General features: G+C 31.0%; 2 protein-coding genes across 7 annotated transcripts; one reads left to right on the top strand and one right to left on the bottom strand.

Annotated features, from left to right (window-relative positions):
- The first annotated feature begins 2117 nt into the window (after nt 1-2117).
- On the top strand, nt 2118-4228 carry LOC120074479. Its single transcript, XM_039027612.1, has 4 exons — nt 2118-2566; nt 3266-3340; nt 3473-3613; nt 3835-4228. Exons 1-4 carry the CDS (start codon nt 2267-2269, stop codon nt 4162-4164), a joined length of 846 nt encoding a protein of 281 aa, XP_038883540.1. The 5' UTR covers nt 2118-2266; the 3' UTR covers nt 4165-4228.
- Nucleotides 4229-6981: 2753 nt separating this feature from the next.
- On the bottom strand, nt 6982-19454 carry LOC120074375 (phenylalanine--tRNA ligase, chloroplastic/mitochondrial). Of its 6 annotated transcripts, XR_005480969.1 has the most exons (13): nt 19183-19454; nt 18083-18273; nt 16459-16665; nt 16251-16368; nt 14967-15043; nt 14170-14349; nt 14016-14060; nt 13738-13842; nt 13431-13547; nt 13248-13332; nt 12881-12954; nt 12582-12647; nt 6982-7368 (listed from the first exon to the last, which is right to left on the bottom strand). XR_005480969.1 is itself a non-coding variant. In XM_039027473.1 (11 exons), exons 1-10 carry the CDS (start codon nt 19385-19387, stop codon nt 13282-13284), a joined length of 1296 nt encoding a protein of 431 aa, XP_038883401.1. In that variant the 5' UTR covers nt 19388-19454; the 3' UTR covers nt 6982-7368; nt 13248-13281. The 6 variants fall into 6 exon arrangements, 3 of the variants coding, with proteins under 3 accessions (XP_038883401.1, XP_038883402.1, XP_038883400.1); XR_005480971.1 differs by lacking the exon at nt 12881-12954 and having other exon boundaries at nt 12582-12697; XR_005480970.1 differs by lacking the exon at nt 12881-12954.
- Nucleotides 19455-22944: the final 3490 nt, after the last annotated feature.

Below are 22944 nucleotides of genomic sequence, written 5' to 3'. Positions count from 1 at the left end.
TATTTTGACTAAAAATTTAAGTGTTTGACAATGACTAAGAATAGTTCTTGAAATATATTTAAAATATATTTTAAACTATTTTGAAATAAAAATAATTTTTTTCCCTAGTAAATCCGAACGTCCTTAATTTAGTCGAAATTTTACCTCTTGGAATTTTTTAAAGTGAATATTCAATCCTCTCTTCTATATTTGTTATAATTAAGGAAAAAAAAAACCACAAAACGTTGAAAACCACCGTAGATATCTCAGTTTTAGAAAATATCTATAAATACGTTTGGAAAAATAATAAATACAAATATTACAAGCATTACACTCTTTTGAAAATAAATTTAAATTTCTTAGTATTTATATCATGTTCCCATCAGTAAATTTTTCTTAAGGTTAAAGTTTGAAATTTGATTCTAGTAGTTATAGATGGTCAGAATTTCGATCATAGTTCACATGGTTTAATAAAACACTCATAAAATCATTTTTTTCTTTTTCAAAAACTAGGATTTAATAGAAATTTATCAAACCAATAAAGATTATTTACGAGAGTTTTATCAAATCATCCTAACAAAATTCTAATTAAACTATATAAACTAAATTTTAACCATCTCTAAATCATAAAAATCAAATTTTATAATAAAAACATTTTTCAAACATGTATAAAGTGAAAATTTTGATTCCTATTATGTCAAGCTCGTAGATATGTGCAAATATATTTAAAATTGTGATAGGAAAAGGTCGGGAGGGACATATTTAAGTTGTGTGAAAAAATAATTTCTTTTATTTTTTCTTTAAATTTTTAATTTTTTTTTATTGTCTAATTAGAGTTTTTTTAGAATAAATGGAGGGATAAAATTTGAACCACAAACCTCTTAATACTCAATTAATGTCAGTTGAGCTAAACTAGAGAGAAAAGGGTAATTAAGTGAAGGAGGATTCCCCGATTTGAAAAGTTGTTAGAAATAACCACATTGTAGAACTAGCACGCTTTTAAAAACTTGTAAGAATAGTTTTTCTCGGTCAATTTCGGGTGAGATCGGCCACCGATATTTAGTAAAAAATCAACATTTTCTAACTTATTGATTGTTTTGGACATTATCGATACATATGACCCGATACATCTTACCAAATGTTATGCCAAATCTTCTATTTTCAAAATTTTTCCATTTTTCTTTCACAATTGTATAAATTCCCAAAATTTCAAATGAATTTTTCAATTATCAAAATAGATTTTTCAAATTGATTCAACATTTTAAAATTTTGGAAAAGATCAATTTTTGCAGAAATTAAATAGGTTCTAGGATATATATGGAAACTAGGTGTTAGTCTTGCCCATCTTGCCCGATATTCAAGAGAAAACTCAAATATATCAAATTTCAAGATTAATTATGACTAAGATTTTCACGAGAAAGCATAAATATATAAAATCTTGCTTATTTTGTTGGGATTAGCATTAAGATCCACATAAATTTTCCAAATTATACAAAATCTCTCTAAATCTTATATCAATTTTTTTTTTTTTTCCAAATTTTTCCAGTAATATTTCCCAAATCTTATATAAATTTTTGCAAATCTTGCTTACAATCTATATTTACACGAATTTCTATCTAAATACTTTACCAATTATCTTTTCAAATTTCTTCAAATGGTATAATATTTGGTAGTATGATTTTTTAATTTTAGAAAGATTATATAACATTTCGATTTTTTTTATTCAAAAATCTTGGTGTATGATCCGATGACAATATGTAGCGAAATAAGATTCAAAACTATCGATAAATTAAAAAAAATAAAATAAAAGGATGTTAATTTTGTAAGATAAAAACTAAAAAAAATTGGTAATTGATCAGAATTTCACGTCCCATTTACACAGAATCCTCCCTTACCTATTTTTCTCTCTCCAATTTCCTACTCTCGAAACTCTCTCTGGGTCTCTCTCTCCATCGAGTAACGACAACATTTCTGGAAAGTGGAAAAGAAATTAAAAATAATAATAAAAAATAGGCTCCTGCTGCCTCCTTACTATTTGACGGACCTCCATTTTTATTTTTTATTTTTATTTTTAAAAAAAAAAAAGAAAAAGAAAAGAAAAAAAGAGGAAAAAAAATTGGGGTTTTAGGGTTTTTATATTTTAGTTTAGTTGCAAAAAGGGGAGGGAGAAGGGGAGTCCCATATTCCCATTCCCATTCCCATGGCTGTCATCACCACCTCTTAAATACTGCTGCACTTCATGCCATTGCCCCATTCTCCTCACCAACTCAACCTCTGATTTCTCACCATGAGAGAATCATCAACAACCACGAGAATCGATGACGATGATGATATTGATATTGCTATTGGTATTGATATCCAGATTGACAATGAAAATAGGATGCCCATGATGAAGAAGAAGAAGAAAGGGATGAGGAAGATGAAACCTGCATGGCTTCAAGCTTTAATGTCTAATTCTAATTTCTTCACTCCTTGTGACCTCCATCACTCTCGCCGGAAGAACGAGATGAACGTCTTCTGCTTACACTGTTGCCTCAGCATTTGCCCTCACTGCCTTCCTTCTCACCGCTCTCATCCCCTTCTTCAGGTCTTCCTTCCTCCCTTCATAATTTGGATTTTCTTTACAAATAATTCTCCTCTCTCACTCTGATTAATTAATTACTTCATTTTTATTATTTGGGTTTTTTTTTTCCTTTTAAAAAACATATGTATTATAGGGTCACAGCCACAGGTAGAGGCACAGGTGGGGGGTTAATGATGTGTTTCTTCATTCCCACTTTTTGGATTTGGTTCCATTCCCATTTATGGAACCAACTCCTTTTTTTTTTTCTTCTTCTCTTTTTTTTTTTTTCAATTAATTTTCTTCCTGCAAAACCCCCTTCTCACCTGTTGCTTTCAAGGAAAGTGAAACTTTGACCCAACTTTCCTTTTTTCAGATTTCACCCATTTTCCCATATCTCTTCATTACTATTCTACTGTTTATTTTTTTTTCTTTCCTACAACAGTTCAATTTCTATTTTCTTTTTCCACCTAATTTACCCATTTGGAGTTAGTGTATAGCTGCTGCTAATTAGCTTCACCTTCCTGATTACACAATATACGCAAGTGAATTAAGTATAAATGTCATTAATGAAATATTGACTTGGGTTTTGTCTATAAATTTCCAAGCGCAAGTGAGGGAAGTGTGTTGTAATATTGATAGAATTAAATCATCTGTGGTTACTCATCTATGTAAATTGTTAGGTGGGTTGCAATTAATTTTGTTATATGTGATTGAATTTGACAGATTCGACGATATGTTTATCACGATGTGGTTCGGCTTGGCGACCTTGAGAAGCTCATTGACTGTTCTTATATTCAGGTTGAATTTAGATTTTTGAAATTGGTGTAACCGATGTTTTTTTTTTTTTCTTTCCTTGTGAAATAATGTTAAAAATGAAGATGGAATTTGAAGTGCAACATCTTGTTTGTGTTTGTCTGTTGTGTTGGTCAGCCTTACACTATAAATGGTGCCAAAGTGATATTCTTGAATCACAGGCCACAGTCCAGGCCTTGCAAAGCCCCTTCCAATGTTTGTTTAACTTGTGACAGAATTCTTCAAGAGCCTTTCCACTTCTGTTCCCTCTCATGCAAGGTAATGCTTCTTTTAATTTTATGTATATGCTTCTTTCAACAAATCAAACCTGTTATATTATCGCTTAGTTGATCAAATTTGCAATGATCAAAGAAACTAAGCTTCGATGTAGGAGTGAGAGATTTGAACCATGACCAAGTCATTTAAACTCGGTTTTGGTAGTGGGGATTTTGTTTATGGCTGTGATTAATGTGAAACTTTGATCGTATTACATAATGCAGGTTGATCATATGGTGTTGGAAGGGGCAGATCTTTCCAGTATTCTGTTCAGGTTTGACGAATCAGATTTCGCATTTTCACAATTCGAAGGATTACGGATGGATGGCTCGGAAGTCACCGACGATGATGCCCAAATCACTCCAAATTTCGACTCGTTACAATGCCAAGGCTTGTCGTACTCGATTTCAAATGAAGCCACGAGCAATTCGGTAGTCTCACGGGAACCCGAGATCGTGAAGAAGAAGAAGAAGAGCAATGGTTTCCTTCCTGGAATTGTTCTATCCCTTGGTAGCCGGAGAAAGGGTGCTCCTCAAAGGGCACCACTGTCTTAGAATGAACCATATGGAAAATAAAGTAAAATAAATAAAGTAATTTAGGACTTAATTAAGAATATTATTAGATTAAATTTATATATATAAAAAAAAAAGAAAAAAAAAAGAAAGAAAAAGGAAAAAAAGAGAAATGGTGTTTGTTGATTGTTGTTGTGGAGGTTAGTTTTCATTTCAAAGTGAGGAAGAGAGTGGCTGCCTGTTTGTAATATCCAAATCCAATGTGATTTTAAGGTTTAAATTGATTTAGTGTATCAAGTCAAGTGTTGTTTAGAACAAAAATCTTGAAACTGAGACCAATTCCATTGCCAAAGGAGATGTTTGGGGAAAACTTTGTTCTCAAATCACCAATTTGTGCTTCATCATGTAATGGAATTTGGACCTATATATATATATATATATATAATATATTAATATAATATTAATATATGTCTATGTATAATGTTATAAGCCTTCAAATTTATTTTGTAATCTCCATGCCTTTCAAATTCATTTTAGCTGATTTTCTGTTAATATTAATTAATTCTAATAAATAAAACAGTTGTGACTCAATTAACCATTTTGTCTAATCTAAGCATAGTGAATTTGTCTTTAGTTTTCTGCTAGATTTCAAAATTGTGAATTAAGATTTATTTACAATTAATAGTTGACATCATATTATACGCCATTTACATAAGATTTCATAAAATATTGAAAGTAAAAAAAAAAAAAAATGCAAGTTCATTCATGATTAGAGAAAGAAACATCAGAGGATATCTTACTCAAAAAACTTTCAGCATTGAATACATTAAGATTCAAGTAACTTTAGAAACTAAAACTATATTTTAACCTGGAATGAAATATAAAAATAGGGTTGGAAAAAAAAAAAAAAAAAAGAAGAGGGTTTCAGTTTGAATTATGGTAATAATAAAAAGAAAAAGAAAGTAGTGGGTAGTCTTTATCTTTATATTGCTTTAGTGAAATTAAAAATAAAATGAATTGGGATTGATTTGTTCGAGTTTTGGACTTAGTTTTGTGTGTGTTCTTGGAACTTGAAGACTATGGATGAGATGTTAGGGTTTTGAGGAGCAAACAAAACCAAGTTATGGACATGCATGGTGCGCTGGGTGAGGATTATTAAATTTCACTTTTTTTTTTTTTTTTTCAATTAAAATACTTCTTTTTCTTTTTTTCTTTCTTTTGGCAATTATAATTTGTAGTTGGCTTTTAATTATTTATTCTTTTTTTTCCCCCTTTTCAAATTTGCTATTTTAAGGAATGGGTTTTGACTTGCCCTTTTGTCAGTTCCTTTTAACTTCTGTCTCATTCTCAAGTTGGGAAAACCCCACTTCATTAGCTTTAAATAAAACTAATAAATAAATAGATTTTCTTTTACCAACTAAAAGTTTAAAACCCTAATATTAAAAGAAAATTGAAGTCATGAATTTTCTTGAGAAAGAGAGAGAGAGAGAGAAGAGGGGGGGGGTTAATATGTTGTCAGCCTTTAACATGTGCTTCATGTTCTCTCTCCAACTGCACCAACTCCTGTAACTTGGGTTATTATGTTACCATACTGCCACCCGTACCCAATCTTTTTTTTCTATTTTTGATATATCTGTTTAATTATATCTCGCATTATTCAATTGGTTAAAGCATATATTTTAAATTAAGAGGTTGAAAGATGGAATAATACTACCCATAAATAATTAAATCCAGTTACAAAAATACATGTTTAGAAATTAGTAATAACTCAATAGTAGGATTATTTGTTATAATAATTGGAGATTAGAAGAGAAGGAAATCTTTGTCGTTAGTTGGAAAATAATATTTAATAATGGACGGCATAAGATGAAGAGTTTTGAAAATGAATGGAAAGGAGAGAGGAGATTAGGACACGTGGAAACATAAATGGTACGAATATCACGTGACATGGGCATGTCGCCTTAATTCCGGCATCCATTTGAAACTGCCCTGTCATTTATTTTAACAGCTTTCGTGGGGTTCTTCCACGTGGCACCTACGCCCCAATCCTATTTCAACATCAACACTTATTATATAACACCAACAACATTCGAATTTATTGTAGTAGCTACCAATATTAAATGCGTTATCTGTAGTAACTCTATTCCTAACAAAATTTATTAAAACATAGGGAGATTCCAACACGTGATGAATTTATTTTGCCTTCAATTTCGGTATATAAGGACTTTTAAATTTTAGAATATAATTCTCTCATCAATTAAATCGTACTCAATTTGACAATCAATACCTATATATTCTTATAAACATAGCTAAATATCAAGTAATCTATGTTTTTCTTTCACATTTGTCGAATAAAAAGGGAAGACCGTACACCCCTAACATTGCAGTAGATTTCAATTATGCACCAATGATTATCTCAAAATTACCCCCCAAGGATTTTCCATTAACATATTCAATGAAAATTTAAATGAAACCTAGCATTAAAATTTTGTAAGGCATCCAAAACAAACTCGAAGACATGCATGGCATTAACATTAAATTGACAAGAAAACTAAAGTGTATAAACTGATTTTATAAATAGTAATGCAAATAATATCAATATCTTTTGAATTGAAATTAATGATAACACTTCTAATCTTCCGTGTAAATCATTACAATTTTTTTTCTTACTCTACGTGAGTGTTCAAGCCAACCAACGTGCACCTCGACTAATCTAATGAGACAAAATCCACCTGACCCTACAATATTTAAGTGTCAAGAAAACTCATGATAATAGCAACACTACGTGGCTTCTAGTTTTTAAATGTCAACTACTACATCAATTCTCATATGTTATTCAATCAAAAAATTCTAAAAGTTCTCAAATGAAACTCTTCAAAACTAAATTAAGGGCATAATTGAAATCTACCCGAAGTTTAGATATATTTTGCAAACCTATTTCTGATAAAAATTAAATTGTTTATTAATAGAATTGTGATCTCAAGGATAAAACCATTTCCACTCTTTTCCAAAGAATTGTAAATTTGAATTTTCATTCCATATGGAAAAAGAAGAAAAAGACAAAGCTTATTCCAATGCTGTTTGCCTTCTTCCTTTGCCCATCAGTTATAAAGAGAGATTCTGAGCATGTCAAAGTTGAATGATTTTCTAATGGTGGAAGCTGATTTTTGTGAAAATTAATGGCTTCGAAGTTCGAATCAATTTTGGCATCAGACTTATTTTCTACAACTTCGATCCAGACTCCATCTGCCATATAAGATTTCAAATTTATAGACCATCTGATACACTTGAATTATAACATGTTCGAGAGTGATCTTTAAATAGCTAAAATCGTTTCTACTGTATGCAAATTCACTTTGGTTCACACTTCTAATCACTCAAAATCAATTCAATATTTAATTTTACACTTTCAAAAGCATTTTTAAGTGATTTTGAAAATAACAAAAGTGATATAAACTATTTTAGAATTACTCCCAAACATGTCATTAATCATTTGGGAGAAATACGAACTTACAAAAATCACACCAACAAATCAAAACTACTCACATCTGATATTATATCTTTTAAAAAAACGATGTCCTTGTCTCCTTGATTTCGCACAATAAAGACATTCAATCAAAAGTCTTCTTATATGTTCATCTCTACTTAGATTGATAGTTTTCCGTATAAATCTAAGTAGAAACTAGAGGAAATTGGATTATACGATAATCCAGAAATAGCATCGACCCTAAGTTTGGTGAATAAAGATGCTTATTTTTTCAGGAACATAAACAGTTAGGGAAACAGAGCAACTATTTAATTTTGATGCAGAAGCCAAATTTAATATCCGTATCATCTCTTCTACTATTCAACCTGAAAGGGCAGACCCCTCTTTTTCTTAGCTTTGCTTGCCAATACATATTATGAATCAACACAATAACAACTGAAAGAGGAGAGAGAGAGAAATTGAACAAGGGAAAAACAAAGGGGACCCATGATTCAAAACGACTCTGAAATTGAGCACAAGCATTGTACAATGCAGGATCAGACCTTTTCAGAAAGGATAATTAATCCTCTCCCTCCTTTCCCATGAGAGAAATTCATATAATCACACAATGGCCATGTCCCAAAGCCCCAAACTACATATTATATCATAAATCCCAAAGCTTAAACACCTAAATTTTAATCCAAAATCTTAATCTAATTCAGCAGTTTTAATTTAGCTCGACTTTCAAAATCTAGATTTGTTTTGCAATGAAAATTTTAACATCATGCGAATGGGGATGTACAATGCGTTGATATTATTAAAAAGAAAAGTAGTACAAGGGAAATTAAAAGGGCAGAGGAAAAGAAAGTGGGGACAGTGGGGAAAAAAAGGGGAGAACTGAAATGAGAGGATGGTGAGTGGGTGGAAGAATAATGGGTGGCATTTCCAAGTTCCAACACAATAATAATAAGAAGAAGAATAAAAAATAATAGATTAATAGCATGCAATAAAAATGCAACTTTTCATGCATTATATAATTTTAAATGTACGTGGAATGACCCTACCTGATATGACCAACCATGCATTGACTCTAACCTTTTCCCATTCAAACTCCTTCATCATTCACCACTTTGCAGCCACCAATTTCCTGTTTCCATACTGTTTGATTTGATTTCATTGCAATCCTTCTTTTCTTTCCTTCTTTTTCACTATACCAAATTAGTTAGTATCCTACCCTACCCCAATCAGAGTTTAATTTGATTGAAGATCACTGTGCATTTTCTTCATCATCAAAGTATCAAAGGAAGTAAATCTAGGGTTTATTGATCTTTCTTGTGAACGTCAGAAGCTTATTTTTATATCTAATAACTACATAATTGTCTCAAAGAAAAAAATTAAGGAGGCCTCAACCAATGGTATGTCATAATGTTTGTGAAAGGGATTTGGTGATTAGGTCATTGACTAATATATGAAGAAAATGGCAATACTTCATGGTAATCATGAAGAAAAGAATGCAATTGTGGTTCAATGTTTGTGCAAAGAAATGTTTACTATTACCTATCTGAACTTGCTAATGCCAAGTCGTATAACTAATAGAGTCAGGATTCTGTGAAGGTCTTGGAAGATGAGAGCTCATACGAAGGAATCACAATGAAGGATGAACTCTTAGAAACAACCCAAAGACCTATGAAGACAAAAACTTAGGACTTATTTGTGCAATGCAACTGTTTTCAAATTAAATATGTAGAGAGTAGAGGCTTTCCTTTCAAAGAATTGTCTACCCCAGAAAATGCTATCCTATCCAACTTAAGGTATCAATCGTTTTATTATAAATTATAGTGATGAGCATTCGGTTTAAATGTTCACAAATTCTCCCCAAGGATTCTCTGAGACGACAGATTGGTTTAGAAAAAAAGCAATAAAGGGATTTTGAGTGGACAAAAAGTTGAGATCTAAACATATGAGAAGTTTTGATGTCACTCTTTAGTCTATATGGTAGAACAAAAGCCTAATGCCTAGTTCAGTAGCAAGGAATTTGAGGAACGACCATATAATCTCATGTTACGGAGATCTCTCCTCTTAAAAAACGGAGAAGAGACAAACCATAGGTGATTATGGGTTCGAGAGTATACCGGTCATAGAATTTTTTAGCTGAAAAAAATATTTTAAATCCTCATATTCCAACCTTCAAATTTATAATAATTTAGACTCAAAACTTTAGTACATAACTCTTTTTATAAAATCTGTAAGTCTTGACCAACTTACACACGTCTCAATTAACATCAAGAGATAATCTTTCTAACCCTACAACATTTCATAGGATATTAAATCCTAGGTAGATGTCCTCCATGGTTTGAATCTATTTCCTCTAAGTTCTTATTAAATTCATGGCCCTTTTTGACCACTAGGCCAACTCATGATTATTATTACATCATAATGTAATTCTTGTATTTCAAACTTGTAACAATCTAGTTTCTATCATGAGAAATCTCATCAAAATTAAGTCTCTGATTGTATGAGGTAACAACTAAGTATTTCCAATCTATGAACATGTTTAGTTCCTCCATGTGAGTATTAATTGATAAATACAGAAAACTCTATGATAATCTTAACAATATCAATGTTCCAAAATTTAAATTACAATCTTAACCTAATTCTGTGTCTTGTGGCTCAGGCTCTAAAGTTTCAATAAAGAACATAAAAAATTAGGTTAAGAGGAAAGAAGGGGAGATTTGGTGAGGGAGATGATTGGTCCCCCAATCCCATCACAATTCAGGAAATGGGTCAGGCCTTTTTTAAGTTGAAGCAGAGCAGAGCAGAGCAGAGAGCAGCTGGCTGCCATTGCCATTTTTCTGATTTAGATCTCATCTACTCTTTCTTTTGGTAGTTTTGGGGCTACACGCTCCTTCTAACCTACGGTTACTCGACTACTCTCTACATCTTCTTTCTCTCTCTTTTCTTTTCTTTTCATTTAATTGACATTTGATTAAATTACTTTTTCAATTTTCTGTTTTGAAATAAATTCTTGAATGGAAAAGCACAGTATTTCATTTTCCGTCCTCCACTTGCTCTTCATTTACAAACAATTCATATTTTAGTACGAGTGAGATGAAAATCTTGTCTAATTTTAAGTGTATTTTGGAACTTATTACATTTTAAGAATTCTTTTCATATTTCTATAAAATATATTTTCACATAGATAATTAGTTTTTTTTTTTTTAAAAAAAAAAAAAAAGTGTATGCATGGATCAATAACCTTTTTTTATTTAAAATATGGTACCACTTTGCATTTATTGTATTTTTTCCCATAAAAAAGACAAAAATTTCATATGAAAAATTTGTACTTCATATTAATTTTTAATTCCACATGCAAAGATTTTTTTTCTAATAAAATAATATAAATTCTTAAAAAAGAAAAAAAAAATAAGCATACATTCCATCTCTCTATACTTTAAGGTTTGTGTAATTTCATTCCTATACTTGGAAGATTGTTAAAAAAAAAAAAACCTCAATTCATCCCTAATTCAATTCATTGATCTCAACAATTCCCCTTAATCATAAAAATTATACACAAATTAGAATTAAATTATACATTTCATTCTGATATTCACACATTTGTTTTATTTCTTTATTGTACTTGTTAAAGCTTAAACTTTCTTACTATTAGTTAGTAGTAGCATAAGTATAATGATGAATTGACCAGGCGTTAATGTAGTTAATTATCTGAACACTCGTTAATAGTAAGATTATCTAAATTAACAAATAAGAAGTTCAGAATAAAGAAAAGAGAGAGAGAACCGCAATAATGGAAGGACTAAGGGAGGAATATAACCACAGTATTGAATTATAAGGATGGAAAGTAGAGGAGATTAAGATAAGTCATGGTTGTCACAGTCGGAGTGATGGCTGTAGGCATTATGGGTGATAGAAATGGAGCCCAGATATCAGATATTTCAGAGGCCATCGTTGTCCCAATCCTTTGACTCATTTATACTGATGCAACCCTTCCTTTGACCATATAAAATAACCCCCCCCCCCCTCTCTCTCTCTCTCCATCTCTTGCTTTTAGGTTCAATACCTATACCCTTCCTTTTCTCTCATTCATTTTTATCCGTTTTGGTTAGAGAATGTCTTGTCAACACCACCCTTGCTTCACTTCTGCTTAATCCTACCTCATCCCCTTACAGTACTCACTACCATTCAACAACTCCTGCCTCTCTCCACCTTTACATCTTTCCTTATTTCAAATCTAATCTCGTATGAATGCTAAAGAAGCATTTGTGTAGTGTAGAGTTTTAAATGCATATGAAATCTAATCTCATATTAACTCATGCCTGCCTCTACACTAAACAGTCCTTAAAGCAAAAGAGGCATGTGTTGAGTAAATATACGAATAAAATTTAAGAGGGCTAGAAATTGAATTGTGAAATCCAATATCTCTATATTTAGAGTACATAGTGTTAGGAGATTCAAACCTTTGAAGAGGGTATGTCTTAACTAGTCAAGCTAAAGCGATACCTAAATACAAACCCTTCCTAATTGACTGTGATTGTAATCTATATTCTATAGCTAATTATTTGATTATTTAAGGAATGTGTCAGTTGATTTATATGTAGGCCTGGGATTGGGAATTTTGTATCCTAGGAGGTCTTCATCCTATTTACTAGTTGGAGGAAGTGTTGTAAAATGATTTTCTTTCTTTTATTTCTTTGAGTTGATGTTTATCATAATAATATCGTTTTGATCAGTAGATTATCTTGCTCTGGTTCAAGTCTGATTGTTTTGTGTGTTGTTAAAAGCGTCTTTTATTTCTTTGAGTCGATATTTATCATAATATCATTCTGATCAGTAATTTATCTTGCTCTAGTTCAAGTTTGGCTATTTTATGTGTCGTTAAAAGTTTTATAAATTTTCTACGTAGAATGTTTTAACCTGCAGGCTTCGTTAGTTGGATAGAAATATCAAAATTGGCTCAACCATTCAGGAAAAGTACCTTCCCTCAGCTTCTATTTGTTCGGCTGCCAAGAAAATTCTCCTCTGTGAGAGATGCTAATTGAGGCTGTTTCCAATTCCCATATAAAAGGGAGACAACCAACGTCAAATGCGCTTCTTGATTTGGTTCCACAAAACAAACATCAATAGAAGAACTGGGTTCCTGTCTAGATTATATATAAAGGATACATTTCCTATTTGCATTCTTTTGTTCTGTTACATACAATGAATTCTAAATTCTGAATTCCCATTGATAATGACTATCCACCCCCCAGCTCCCAACATAAATGCATAACTTACTTCAAAGCACACAAGAAGTTTGAATTCTTATTCCTTTGTCATATTTTAGACCAAATGAAGTCTCCCTTGCAAATCTAGGCAAAAGTGGTCTAATGTTAAATCGGTTTTTTGATAGTATAAGTTCAACGGGTATGAAAATAAGCTAAGGTTTAGTAAAACATGAGGTAAGGGAAATAACTGATTGTATAGATTAAAAAATTAAAGCACATCTCCACTTGAATTCTTGATGATTATTTTCATGGTTCTAACTGGATTATATACTCTAGACTTCCTATCACTCAGTTCGAAAAAAATTGTAGAAATTATTCAAATGATGTACAGATTAAAATTTCAATCCGTAGAGCAGGTAAAGAGTAAATAACATTACATGGCTTTGACTGAAATTGTTGCACTTTTTATGTTCATCTTAAGACAACATTCAACCTGCTCTGAACCTGTTCTCTCACGTTCCTCTGCATTTGCAACCACAAAATATATGAAGCCTGTATCCAAACTTCTTTTTTAAACAAATTAATATACAATATGGATACAACTTAAAGTTGATAAATACCTGCAAATCATTGATTTCTTCATCTGTGAGTGACCGTTCCATAGATCGGTAAGCAATCCTGTAACAGTGACTTGTCATCCCTTTCTTCTCGTTGGTAAAACTGTCTATCAGTTGCACCTGCCAGCATTCATTTGTGAAGAATGAGATTATTTCACTAAACGAGGGGCAACTGTCAGATAACTGAACAGACCAGATTATCTTAAGCATGTACTTCAAAAAGAAAAATTTTCTCATGCTCCTACCATAAGCATTTACTTCACGAAAATTATTTAAGGAACTCTTGCCCTGAAAACAGTTAATAATATACCTCTTCAACAAGGTCCCCGGCAATTCCTCTCACGACTTCACACAAATTATTCTCGGTGAAAGAATCATTGATCCAAAAACTAATATCCTTGTAGCAAGGTGGAAACTGCAGCAGATACAATTACTAAAGCTTTTTAAAATAATTTAGAGGATATAATTTCTTAGAAGTCATACTGAAACCAGTTAGATGTTACTAAAAGAAATAAAATAAAAAAAATTGCGTTTTCAGGAAATCAAATATTGCTATCCCTCGATGCCTAAAATGTTTGGTAATAGTACCTTAGAAAATGGTTTAAATTTAACACCTAGCTTGCCCTTTGAGAACTGCAAAGAAAAAGCCCAAACGTGATATTGGATAATTTATTTTTGAGAATGCCAAGAGAAAATAGTGGAAAAAACGGAAGAGTACAGTTTGCATGATGTAATTAGCTACCTGCGAGGTAAATCGCTCATCGGCTGACCAAAATAATCGGACATCAGGTATATCAAAAAGAACCATGGCTAGCCTTTCCAATCCAAGACCAAAAGCCCATGCAACATGATTCTCTTTGCCACATTTTTGCAATATTTCTTGCTCCATCACCCCACATCCCAATACTTCCAGCCATTTCTCCTGCATAAGTAGCGCATCAAATAACCCTCAGATACAGGATTAATTTTTATTATATTTTTGTTTGAAAAAGAAAGAGAGAACAAAGAATAAATTTCATTCAAGAAGGAACCAACAGCAAATGCAACATAAATAAGTTGTCAAGGAAATCTCATCTCATAATTCAAGCACTAACTATTCATTATTTTATATGATTCATGGATGGAAATAATAGCTGAGAAATGGTTGTGGCCAATCCCAAATAGAGGAACTTTTTGTTGCCCTCTTGCCTTTGTCTGGTTGATTACTAAATCCCCCCCACCCCAACACACACACACAAAAATATTAATAATGGTAATAATATATTTTTTTTTATTTAAAAAGAGAGAGAGAGAGAGAGAGAGCATCTACGTCCCCTCCCTAACACATTCACACTTTGTGGTTCCCTTGTCTAACTTATCAAAAGTTAAAAAGTTGTATGGTTCTTATGATAAACCTAATGCTGTGTAAAACTTGACATAGATAAACTTGAATGCATATTGGTGACAATGAAAGCTATTTATAAAAGAAGCAATGCAGTGCACCATGATCAAAGTATTGAATTCTGAAGAGCAAGTTGACTTCATGATCATCTGACATACCTGAAAGAAAATCTCGAGTTCGAATGATGGGTTTGTAAATGGGAAATATGCATCAACCCAGCGCATTTCCACAGCACCTGGAAGTTTTAAGAGATTAGTTATTGAAAACATAGCTCCATCATGTGTACAACCACTGCAAAATTAAAGAATTTGGTTTTAAAAACCAAAACATAATTACGTAAGTTGGGTTCATTGTTATCTTAAAAATGTAACCACGTTTGGAAGAAGCTTTTTAGGGGCATTTGGACCACCAACTTGAGTTGGGTGGATTTGATTAAAAATAATCAAACTCTTTGTTTGGCCCACATACTTCGCAAATAACTACACTTACTGACTTCAAATAGTGTTTGCACATTTATTGAAGAACTCTATTTTCCTACACTCTATCCATCCAATATAATTACAATAACTCCACCCCCACAATTTTTTTTAAGAAAAGTGTTGATTAAATTTTTTTTTTTTAAAAAAAACATATCAATGTTGAATCTTTATCAAATTAGAAATTTTGATTCAAATTATAATCCACAAATTGGTCAAATTTAAATCAAACAAAAGATTAATGTTGATTCAATTTAATCAAATTTTCATCCCAAATCAAATTCCACAAAATCCATCTTAGAATTCTACTCCAAATCAAAACCAAAATTTGGATAGAACCTAACAATTAGGTTCAATTAAATTTGGACATAGTCCAAACTTTATCCCAAATGTTTTTTTTTTTTTTTAGAAAATGTAAAATCCAAATTCAAGCCATCTAGAGTTGATCTCACATTAAGAAAATTTGTTGCCTTCATACTCAATCCCATATCAAATTTGAGTGGGGTAGAACAAATAATGTAATGAATTTTAAAATCAATTTTGTAAGGATTGAAATATAGCTTTAATTGCATATTAAATCAAAAGTAGCAAAAAAAAAAAAAGTCAGCATATAGACTTCAGAATCCATATTAAACAACTTTACACCCCAAACATGGACTAACTCTTCAAACTAAACAACTCTAGACTTAATAATTCAACTCAGTGCCCAGAAACTTGTTGGGAGATTAGGTGGCAGTTGAAAGAGTCGCTCGAAAGCCCAAAAGCCCCCTTAATGATCATAGGCAAAATAATACTCATTAATACTTATCTGATCATTATATTTGTTACTCCTATAGTTTTTATGATTAACAGCTTATCCTGCAAGTGTTATTGTTTTTTCCCCAAAATCATTTGCATTGGAATTCCAACCGCAAACCTAAGGCAGAAACGGAAGAATCATGGGTGCCTTGATTAATACAAACTTACCAAATAAATGCCTTGCCAAACCTTCCAAGCATTTCTTCAAGTCATCAGCAGCATAAGAAGTTCCATCTGTGCCAGATGCCTCCCAATCATTTAGAGAAAAAACACGGACAGCTTCCATCTGTGGGAAGTGGCAACGAAATTCATTGAATGAAAATTTTGGTAAATTCAGCAAAAGTCATGAATTGATTACTGCATTCATTTAGACTACCTGATGAAATACAGGGTAATGAGTTGAATCAATGGAATCCCGACGGTAAACGTCTCCTGTCACAAGAAACTGAGTATATCCTCTTCTCAACAGCTCCGCTTGATGAGCACTTGTATGACATCTCAGAACAGTTTGCGAGTCAATGTAGTATGTATCATTATAACTTCGGCTTACATGATCTTCTGGAACCAATACATCATCAAAATTCTGCAGCCATAATCATAGGATTCGATAAGAGACATTGTATGTTTAAAAATAATAACTATTATATATAAATAAATAACACATAAGCTATTGGAATGAAGGAGAAAAAAAACTTAACCAGTTGCCAGGAAAGTTGACAACTACGAAACTAATCCTGCCTTCTTCCAAAAAATATTTAGTACTTTTCTTTTTCAATCCAAATATGTCCGAACACTTTGGTCAATTTGAATTAAGTTTCCATTTGGTCCATAAGATGTTCGGTCCCTAAGGCTTGTATTAGCTTTTGGTCTTAAGTTTGAATTTAGTATCAATTTAATTCCAAGGTTTCATAGGCAACATGTTTGGACCCCAAGGTTTGAATTTGATTTTTAATTTGTCCCTGAGTTGACTTGATGGAATGATGACCAAATAAAAACCAAGTTCAAACTCTAGGAACCAAAAGCATTTTTGGTTACACGTGCAATGCACATTTATAGCTGATACATGATAAGACAACCACTTGGTTCGATGATAGTGGAGTCAGGATATTCAAGGGATATTATTAATATCCTAAATAAGTAGTAATCAAGACCTGAACCTGTAACCCTCTTTACACTATGAGTTTTGGCTTGTCCTTTCCACCGAAGTGCCAAGTTATGATGATTTGTTCTGTGCACTATATTAAGAAAAAGTTTCAACTACAAAAGATAGCTGATGCAATTAACACCTAAATGAAAGTTTTACATGCTTTCATACTGCATAACTATAGGTGTAAAAGGAGGAGAGAAAGAAAACTAAGATATACAGATTCTTCTGGAACTCTTAAAGAATGCAAAGGGTCAAAGGGTGTAGGAATGTTGTCAGTGTCCTAGCAGAGTTATAAAAGAAGAATGTGAGCAAAACTCAGATTTAACTAAATCACCATTTACTAAGAAAACCAACACTTCCAAGCGTAAGAAGGGTGGTTATAAAATTCCATCCCCTATAAGTCAGCAAGTACTTGCAGTTGCAGCTAAACCAGCACCTGCATTTAATTCTGCGTAGGAGCAGATTTCCTTTGGTGCCCGCCCCCGCCCCCCCCCCCCACCCCCCAAAAAAAAATAAAAAACATGGCAAAAGATTTGAGGCGTGGATAAATCTTCAAACTAAGTCTGGTCGCACAATATACTGAACAACAGAAGCAATACAAGTTGCTGAAATCGAGCAGTTATATGTTTTCTGTCATTAGTCCTTTTCATGCAGAAAGGTTGAAATACTTGCAATTTTCTAGATCAAAGATTCACATACAAAGGTTCTAAAGCAGCGTAAAACTCATTTTTCCAGAGAATTGGCAACTGGACTACTCAATTTTCTGGAAACTAAAATTTCCTCGGGATAGAGATAGACATCGAATGGGCTTCCTTTCAGCCTCAAAACCAATTGATGAGTTTAAAAGGCTTACCTCCTTCACAGAAACGATTGGACTGAGGTCATCAAACTTATTGAACTTATTTGAGTAATTGATATCAAAATATTTGTATATCTCATTCTTCAGAATGCCAAGTGGATGGTTATCTCTTCGGTGGAGTTGCATACCAAGTTTTGAGAAAATATTATCTGGGACATTGTTTGTAGGATCATCCCTCACAACATCTGCAAGCCACCAATAATATTAGTAACTAGTGCACATTAAAATTTAACTTCAGGCGATATAAATTTTATAAAAATATGGTTAATTGGCAGAACAGTTCAACAAGCACCTAGAAAATTAAATCCATAAAATAGTTTCGTTGAATTAACAAAAGAGAAATATGAACTGCAATGAATAATTATTTAACTTCAAATCAGGGGGAAAATGAAGCAACAAATAGCAACCGCATAACCATTTTTGGAAGTAGTTATCTTACATAAACGCCAATATAAAACAGGAATCTAGAAAGATCATTAATTATGGCTCAGAACGGCAGAACCAAACACTTTGAGGATGTTTAGAAATTGAACTTAAAAGTTATTTTCTTCATTAGAAATTAGAAATAAGCACAGATGCTGTACCCAGCTGTTTAACGTTCTCCTTAGTATAGAGTGATCTACATATGTTGTAGTTGACATCAACAAGAGAATTAATAAAGACGAGGAGGGGAAAACTCACTCTTCAAACAGCTTTCTAAATTAGAAAATAGAAGAATACAATATGGAAAAAGTACACTGACGGATTTTTTTCAGAAAAAGTTCTCAGAGGTCCGTGAAACAGAGCCCCTTACCATTCCCTGGTGCTCAGTCGCAATGTTAAAACATATCGTAGACTAAGCGAAGAATCAGAGAAAGTTCGGTGTTGTTTCTAAAGTCCAAAAGACGAAGCAGCAAAATTATCACATGAAAAATTACAATTATCCAAGATAGTAACTATATTCACATCGCTAAACAAAATTCAACAAAATCGTGGAAGTTCCACCAGAAAATCTCACGAATAGGAATGAATCCATGACACCGAATACAGACGCGGATTAGCAAAACAAGAAAACGGCATAGGCGGGTAAAATAAAACAGAAAAGAATAATTTACCATCTTTGGCAATTGCGATTCCGCCGAGCTCAAGAAGTGAAGAGACCGGCTGTCTCCATTTCTTCCGGTGAACGTTGTCGGAGGAAAGAGCTGAGGAGGAGGAGAAAGATGCAGAGAAGACAAAGGTTCTGAGGCAGTTTCTGCGTAGAAGATTAGACGCATTGGTGAAGAGAAGAGCTTGAGTCAGTGACAGAGTCGATGCCATGCTAGTCGTCCCGTCCACTTCTGGTCCTGCTCAATCCCAACATAATCTTATCGGGGGTGCCTTCAGGCACCGTCGATCGCAGCGCACAGAGAAACCATCGAACGAATTGTGGGCTTTCCCAGGCCCAACGTTTAAAACACCTCAAAGGCCCAATAACTTCAGAAAACCAATTTTTCAAGAAGTTATTTCACTTATGAAATAATAAAAATATAATTGATCAATTTGAAATTACAATTACCCAACCCCTTAATCAGAAAATTGATGGTTTTAAAAATGTTTAACAAAATAAGGTAGTTTTTTTTTTTTTTTTCTTTCTTTCTTTTGGTAAAAAGTCTCTTTCAAAATTGTAATGAGACCCACACAATGAAATTTCTTTTATCACTTTTTTTTACAAATTCATTTCTTTTTTTTTAATGAATTATAATATCACTATTTTTTATAATTATTATCTTGTTATATCGTGTAGTTTTTTTTTTCATTTCTTTAGTAAGATTAAATTCAATTAAAATAAATTTTACATATTTAATCATTTTATTTGTAAAATAATAAACTATTATACATAACTAAAAATAATACCACTATTATAGTTTTATTTTAAAGCATTATTGAAATCTAATCAATGGTTTTTCATTAAGTCACTAAAATTTATTCTGTTGAGTGACTATAAATTCATTTGGTAACTATTTGGTTTTTAATTTTTTAAAATTAAGTCTTTTTCTTTTTTTCTTTTTTTTTATAATAGTTTACATCGTTCTTAGTTACAATACTTGCATTTTTAGTCAAATTATAAAAACAAAAACAAATTTTTAAAAATTATTTTTTTTTAGTTCTCAAAAATTGACTTGATTTTTTAATACATGTGTAAAAGTTAGATAACAAAGTAAGAAACTTAAAGGTGGGTGAAATGATTATAAGCTTAATTCTCGTAAACCCAAAAGAAAAAAATATATATTATCAAACGAGGCCTAAGGGGTCGTTTGGTTAGAGGGTTTTCTGCATAGAAATTGTACATGCAAAAATCATGCTTGTTTAACAGATTTCAACACTTTGACTGGGAATGAGCTATTCTCAAACATCCTCATTTGTCACAAACTATTTTCTTTTCCCCTCCAAAACCGTAGGTTTTCCTTTCTCCATATGTTTTACATTTTCTATATGATTTCATTATGGATATAATTAATTACTTGATTGATCAATATTAATTCTACAAAAAACCATCTTTCAATGATAATATTTGATTAGTTATCATTATTTTTTATAATAAAGCAGTTATTGTTTGAGATTAATTTTAATTTGATCGTTCGATATACATATAATAATTATTAATTATTTATAATCAGTTATTTATTTATTATGATCAATTTTTATTATTGCGTTCGTTTTTAATATGTCATATATATAAAACTTTTTTTTAGTATTATTTATTAACATATCATATTTTTATCTCTTTCTTTCACTTTTTATATAATCCATTTTTTAGTAAAATATATTTTTTATATTATATAATTAAAATTACTAGTATCGAACTTAATTAACGGTAAAATTGATTGACTAATAGGTTATAATACGTTCATTCAATACATAATTGGTTAATTTAAATTATAAATTACCCCGTTTCAAAATATTTATAATTAAGATTAGAGAAATTATTATAAATAGACAAAATATCAAACTATTTACTATCATAGAAGATTTTCATTGTCTATCAGCTATTATAGATTTTATCACTAGGCGATAGACCTATGCAAGGGATAAAAGTCTATCGCAGGTTATCACTAGTGAAATTTGTCTATGTTTGTAAATAGTTGGACTCATTTTACTATATTTGAAACTTAAGATTATTATTGATTCTGAATTAATCAATTAATTTTTATAAATGTATGGAATGATCTCCGTTGTTTAATTAATTAATATATTTCGATTATAAAAGATCATCGTGCTTAATTTATTAAATTAAATACAAACATAATTTTTTTATTAATAAAATCCTGATGGCATTTCTTATGCATGATCAAACATAGTTATTTTTTATTCCTAGACATTCTATTCATAGGGATCTTATTCTCAATCATGTTTTATTCGTATGCATCTATAAAACCTTGAACCAAACGGCCCTTAGCGGTTTTGTTATCTAGAGGACTAAAATTGAGGATTATTCAGAGACAAAAGTATTAGATTTTGAAACATAAGGATCAAATATAAACTAAATCCAAAATCTAGAGACCAAGATGTTTCTTTTTTAATATAATTATCTACTAATTTGATTTAGAATGATTAGTAATATATTAGAAAAAGAATAAAACTTTTTATATTTCCACATAGCAAGGTTTTATAATTTTACTTAATCATGCAGTAAATTTATTTTACTATATCATATTGTAGTTTTCTTCTTAAATATTACATAGCTTACACATTTAGTAAAATAAAACTACACTATGAGGTAGAATAAAAAACAGTGGTAATATCTTTATCCATATATAGTAGCTTATTATTTTCAAATAAAATGATTAAATATGTAATATTTTTAATTAATTTTAATATTGCTAAAAAAAATATAAAACAAAGCTATATGATATAATAAGATAATAATTATAGAAAACAGTGATATTATATTTCCTTAAAAAAATGAAGGAAATGAATTTGTAACTTTGAATACATATATATTTATTGTATAACTTTCAGTTGGAAAGTGACACATGTAATATCTTTTTAACTAAATTTAATATTGCTAAAAAAAAATAAAAGAAAACTATATGATATATTACGATAATAATTATAAAAAAAAACAATGATATGACATTTCCTTAAAAAATAAAGGAAATGAATTTGTTAAAAAAAATAATAAAAGAAATCACAACAACCGTCATCTCATTCATTGTGTGGATCTCATTCCAATTTTGAAGGAGACTTTTCACTTAAAAGAAGAAAAAAAAAAAAAAAATCATTTTTCTAAAAAATTTTAAAATTGTCCTTTTTTTTCCCCTCCAAAACCAACCTAACTTTCTTAACCTAGGCTACCTTTACGCGTATATCTTAAAGTCTTCAGCTCGTTAAATTTTAAAATATATTTTAATGGTAAAAGGTATCTAAAATTTCAATTTTGGAGTTCTATAATTTTCTAAAGTTTTAAAATGTTGAATAAATCTACTTTCGCCTACGTTAACAATTTTTAAAAAATCAATAAATTTATTGATTCGTGTCGAATAAGAAATTAACGTTAAGTTTTTTATTCAATAGGATTGTCAATTTTTAAAAATGTTAAATAGGTGGATGACCTTTAAAAACAAAACAAGACAAATACATATTCAACTAATTTTAAAAGCTCATAAACTTTCTTTCCCAAAAAAACACAGATTTATGTGAATACAAGCTTAAAGAGTTCAAAATTTTGAATTTGTAATTTAACAAATTCAATAAAGTATATTTATTTGTTAACTTGTATGGTGTTTGTGACTTTATATTCTACATCACTTATGTTCTAAAAAAAATAATTAACATCGCTTTTTTAATTAAACAATCAAAATACATACATAAATGTAATAAATGTGAAAGCAATT

Source organism: Benincasa hispida, chromosome 3, assembly GCF_009727055.1.
Source record: "Benincasa hispida cultivar B227 chromosome 3, ASM972705v1, whole genome shotgun sequence".
NCBI lineage: Eukaryota > Viridiplantae > Streptophyta > Magnoliopsida > Cucurbitales > Cucurbitaceae > Benincasa > Benincasa hispida.
The sequence above is the reverse complement of the archived record's forward strand: the minus strand, read 5'-3'. Positions and strand labels throughout refer to the sequence as shown.

What these genes read in the sequence shown, in the direction of transcription:
- LOC120074479 (XM_039027612.1), top strand. Translation starts at nt 2,267, where the DNA reads ATGAGAGAATCATCAACAACCACGAGAATCGATGACGATGATGATATT. An exon ending in GCTCTCATCCCCTTCTTCAG is followed by an intron (nt 2,567 to 3,265) that starts GTCTTCCTTCCT and finishes TGAATTTGACAG; the next exon opens with ATTCGACGATATGTTTATCA. An exon ending in TTGACTGTTCTTATATTCAG is followed by an intron (nt 3,341 to 3,472) that starts GTTGAATTTAGA and finishes TGTGTTGGTCAG; the next exon opens with CCTTACACTATAAATGGTGC.
- LOC120074375 (XM_039027473.1), bottom strand. Translation starts at nt 19,387, where the DNA reads ATGGCATCGACTCTGTCACTGACTCAAGCTCTTCTCTTCACCAATGCG. An exon ending in AATCGCAATTGCCAAAGATG is followed by an intron (nt 18,274 to 19,182) that starts GTAAATTATTCT and finishes GGTGGCTTGCAG; the next exon opens with ATGTTGTGAGGGATGATCCT. An exon ending in CCGGGGACCTTGTTGAAGAG is followed by an intron (nt 13,548 to 13,737) that starts GTATATTATTAA and finishes GAATGCTGGCAG; the next exon opens with GTGCAACTGATAGACAGTTT.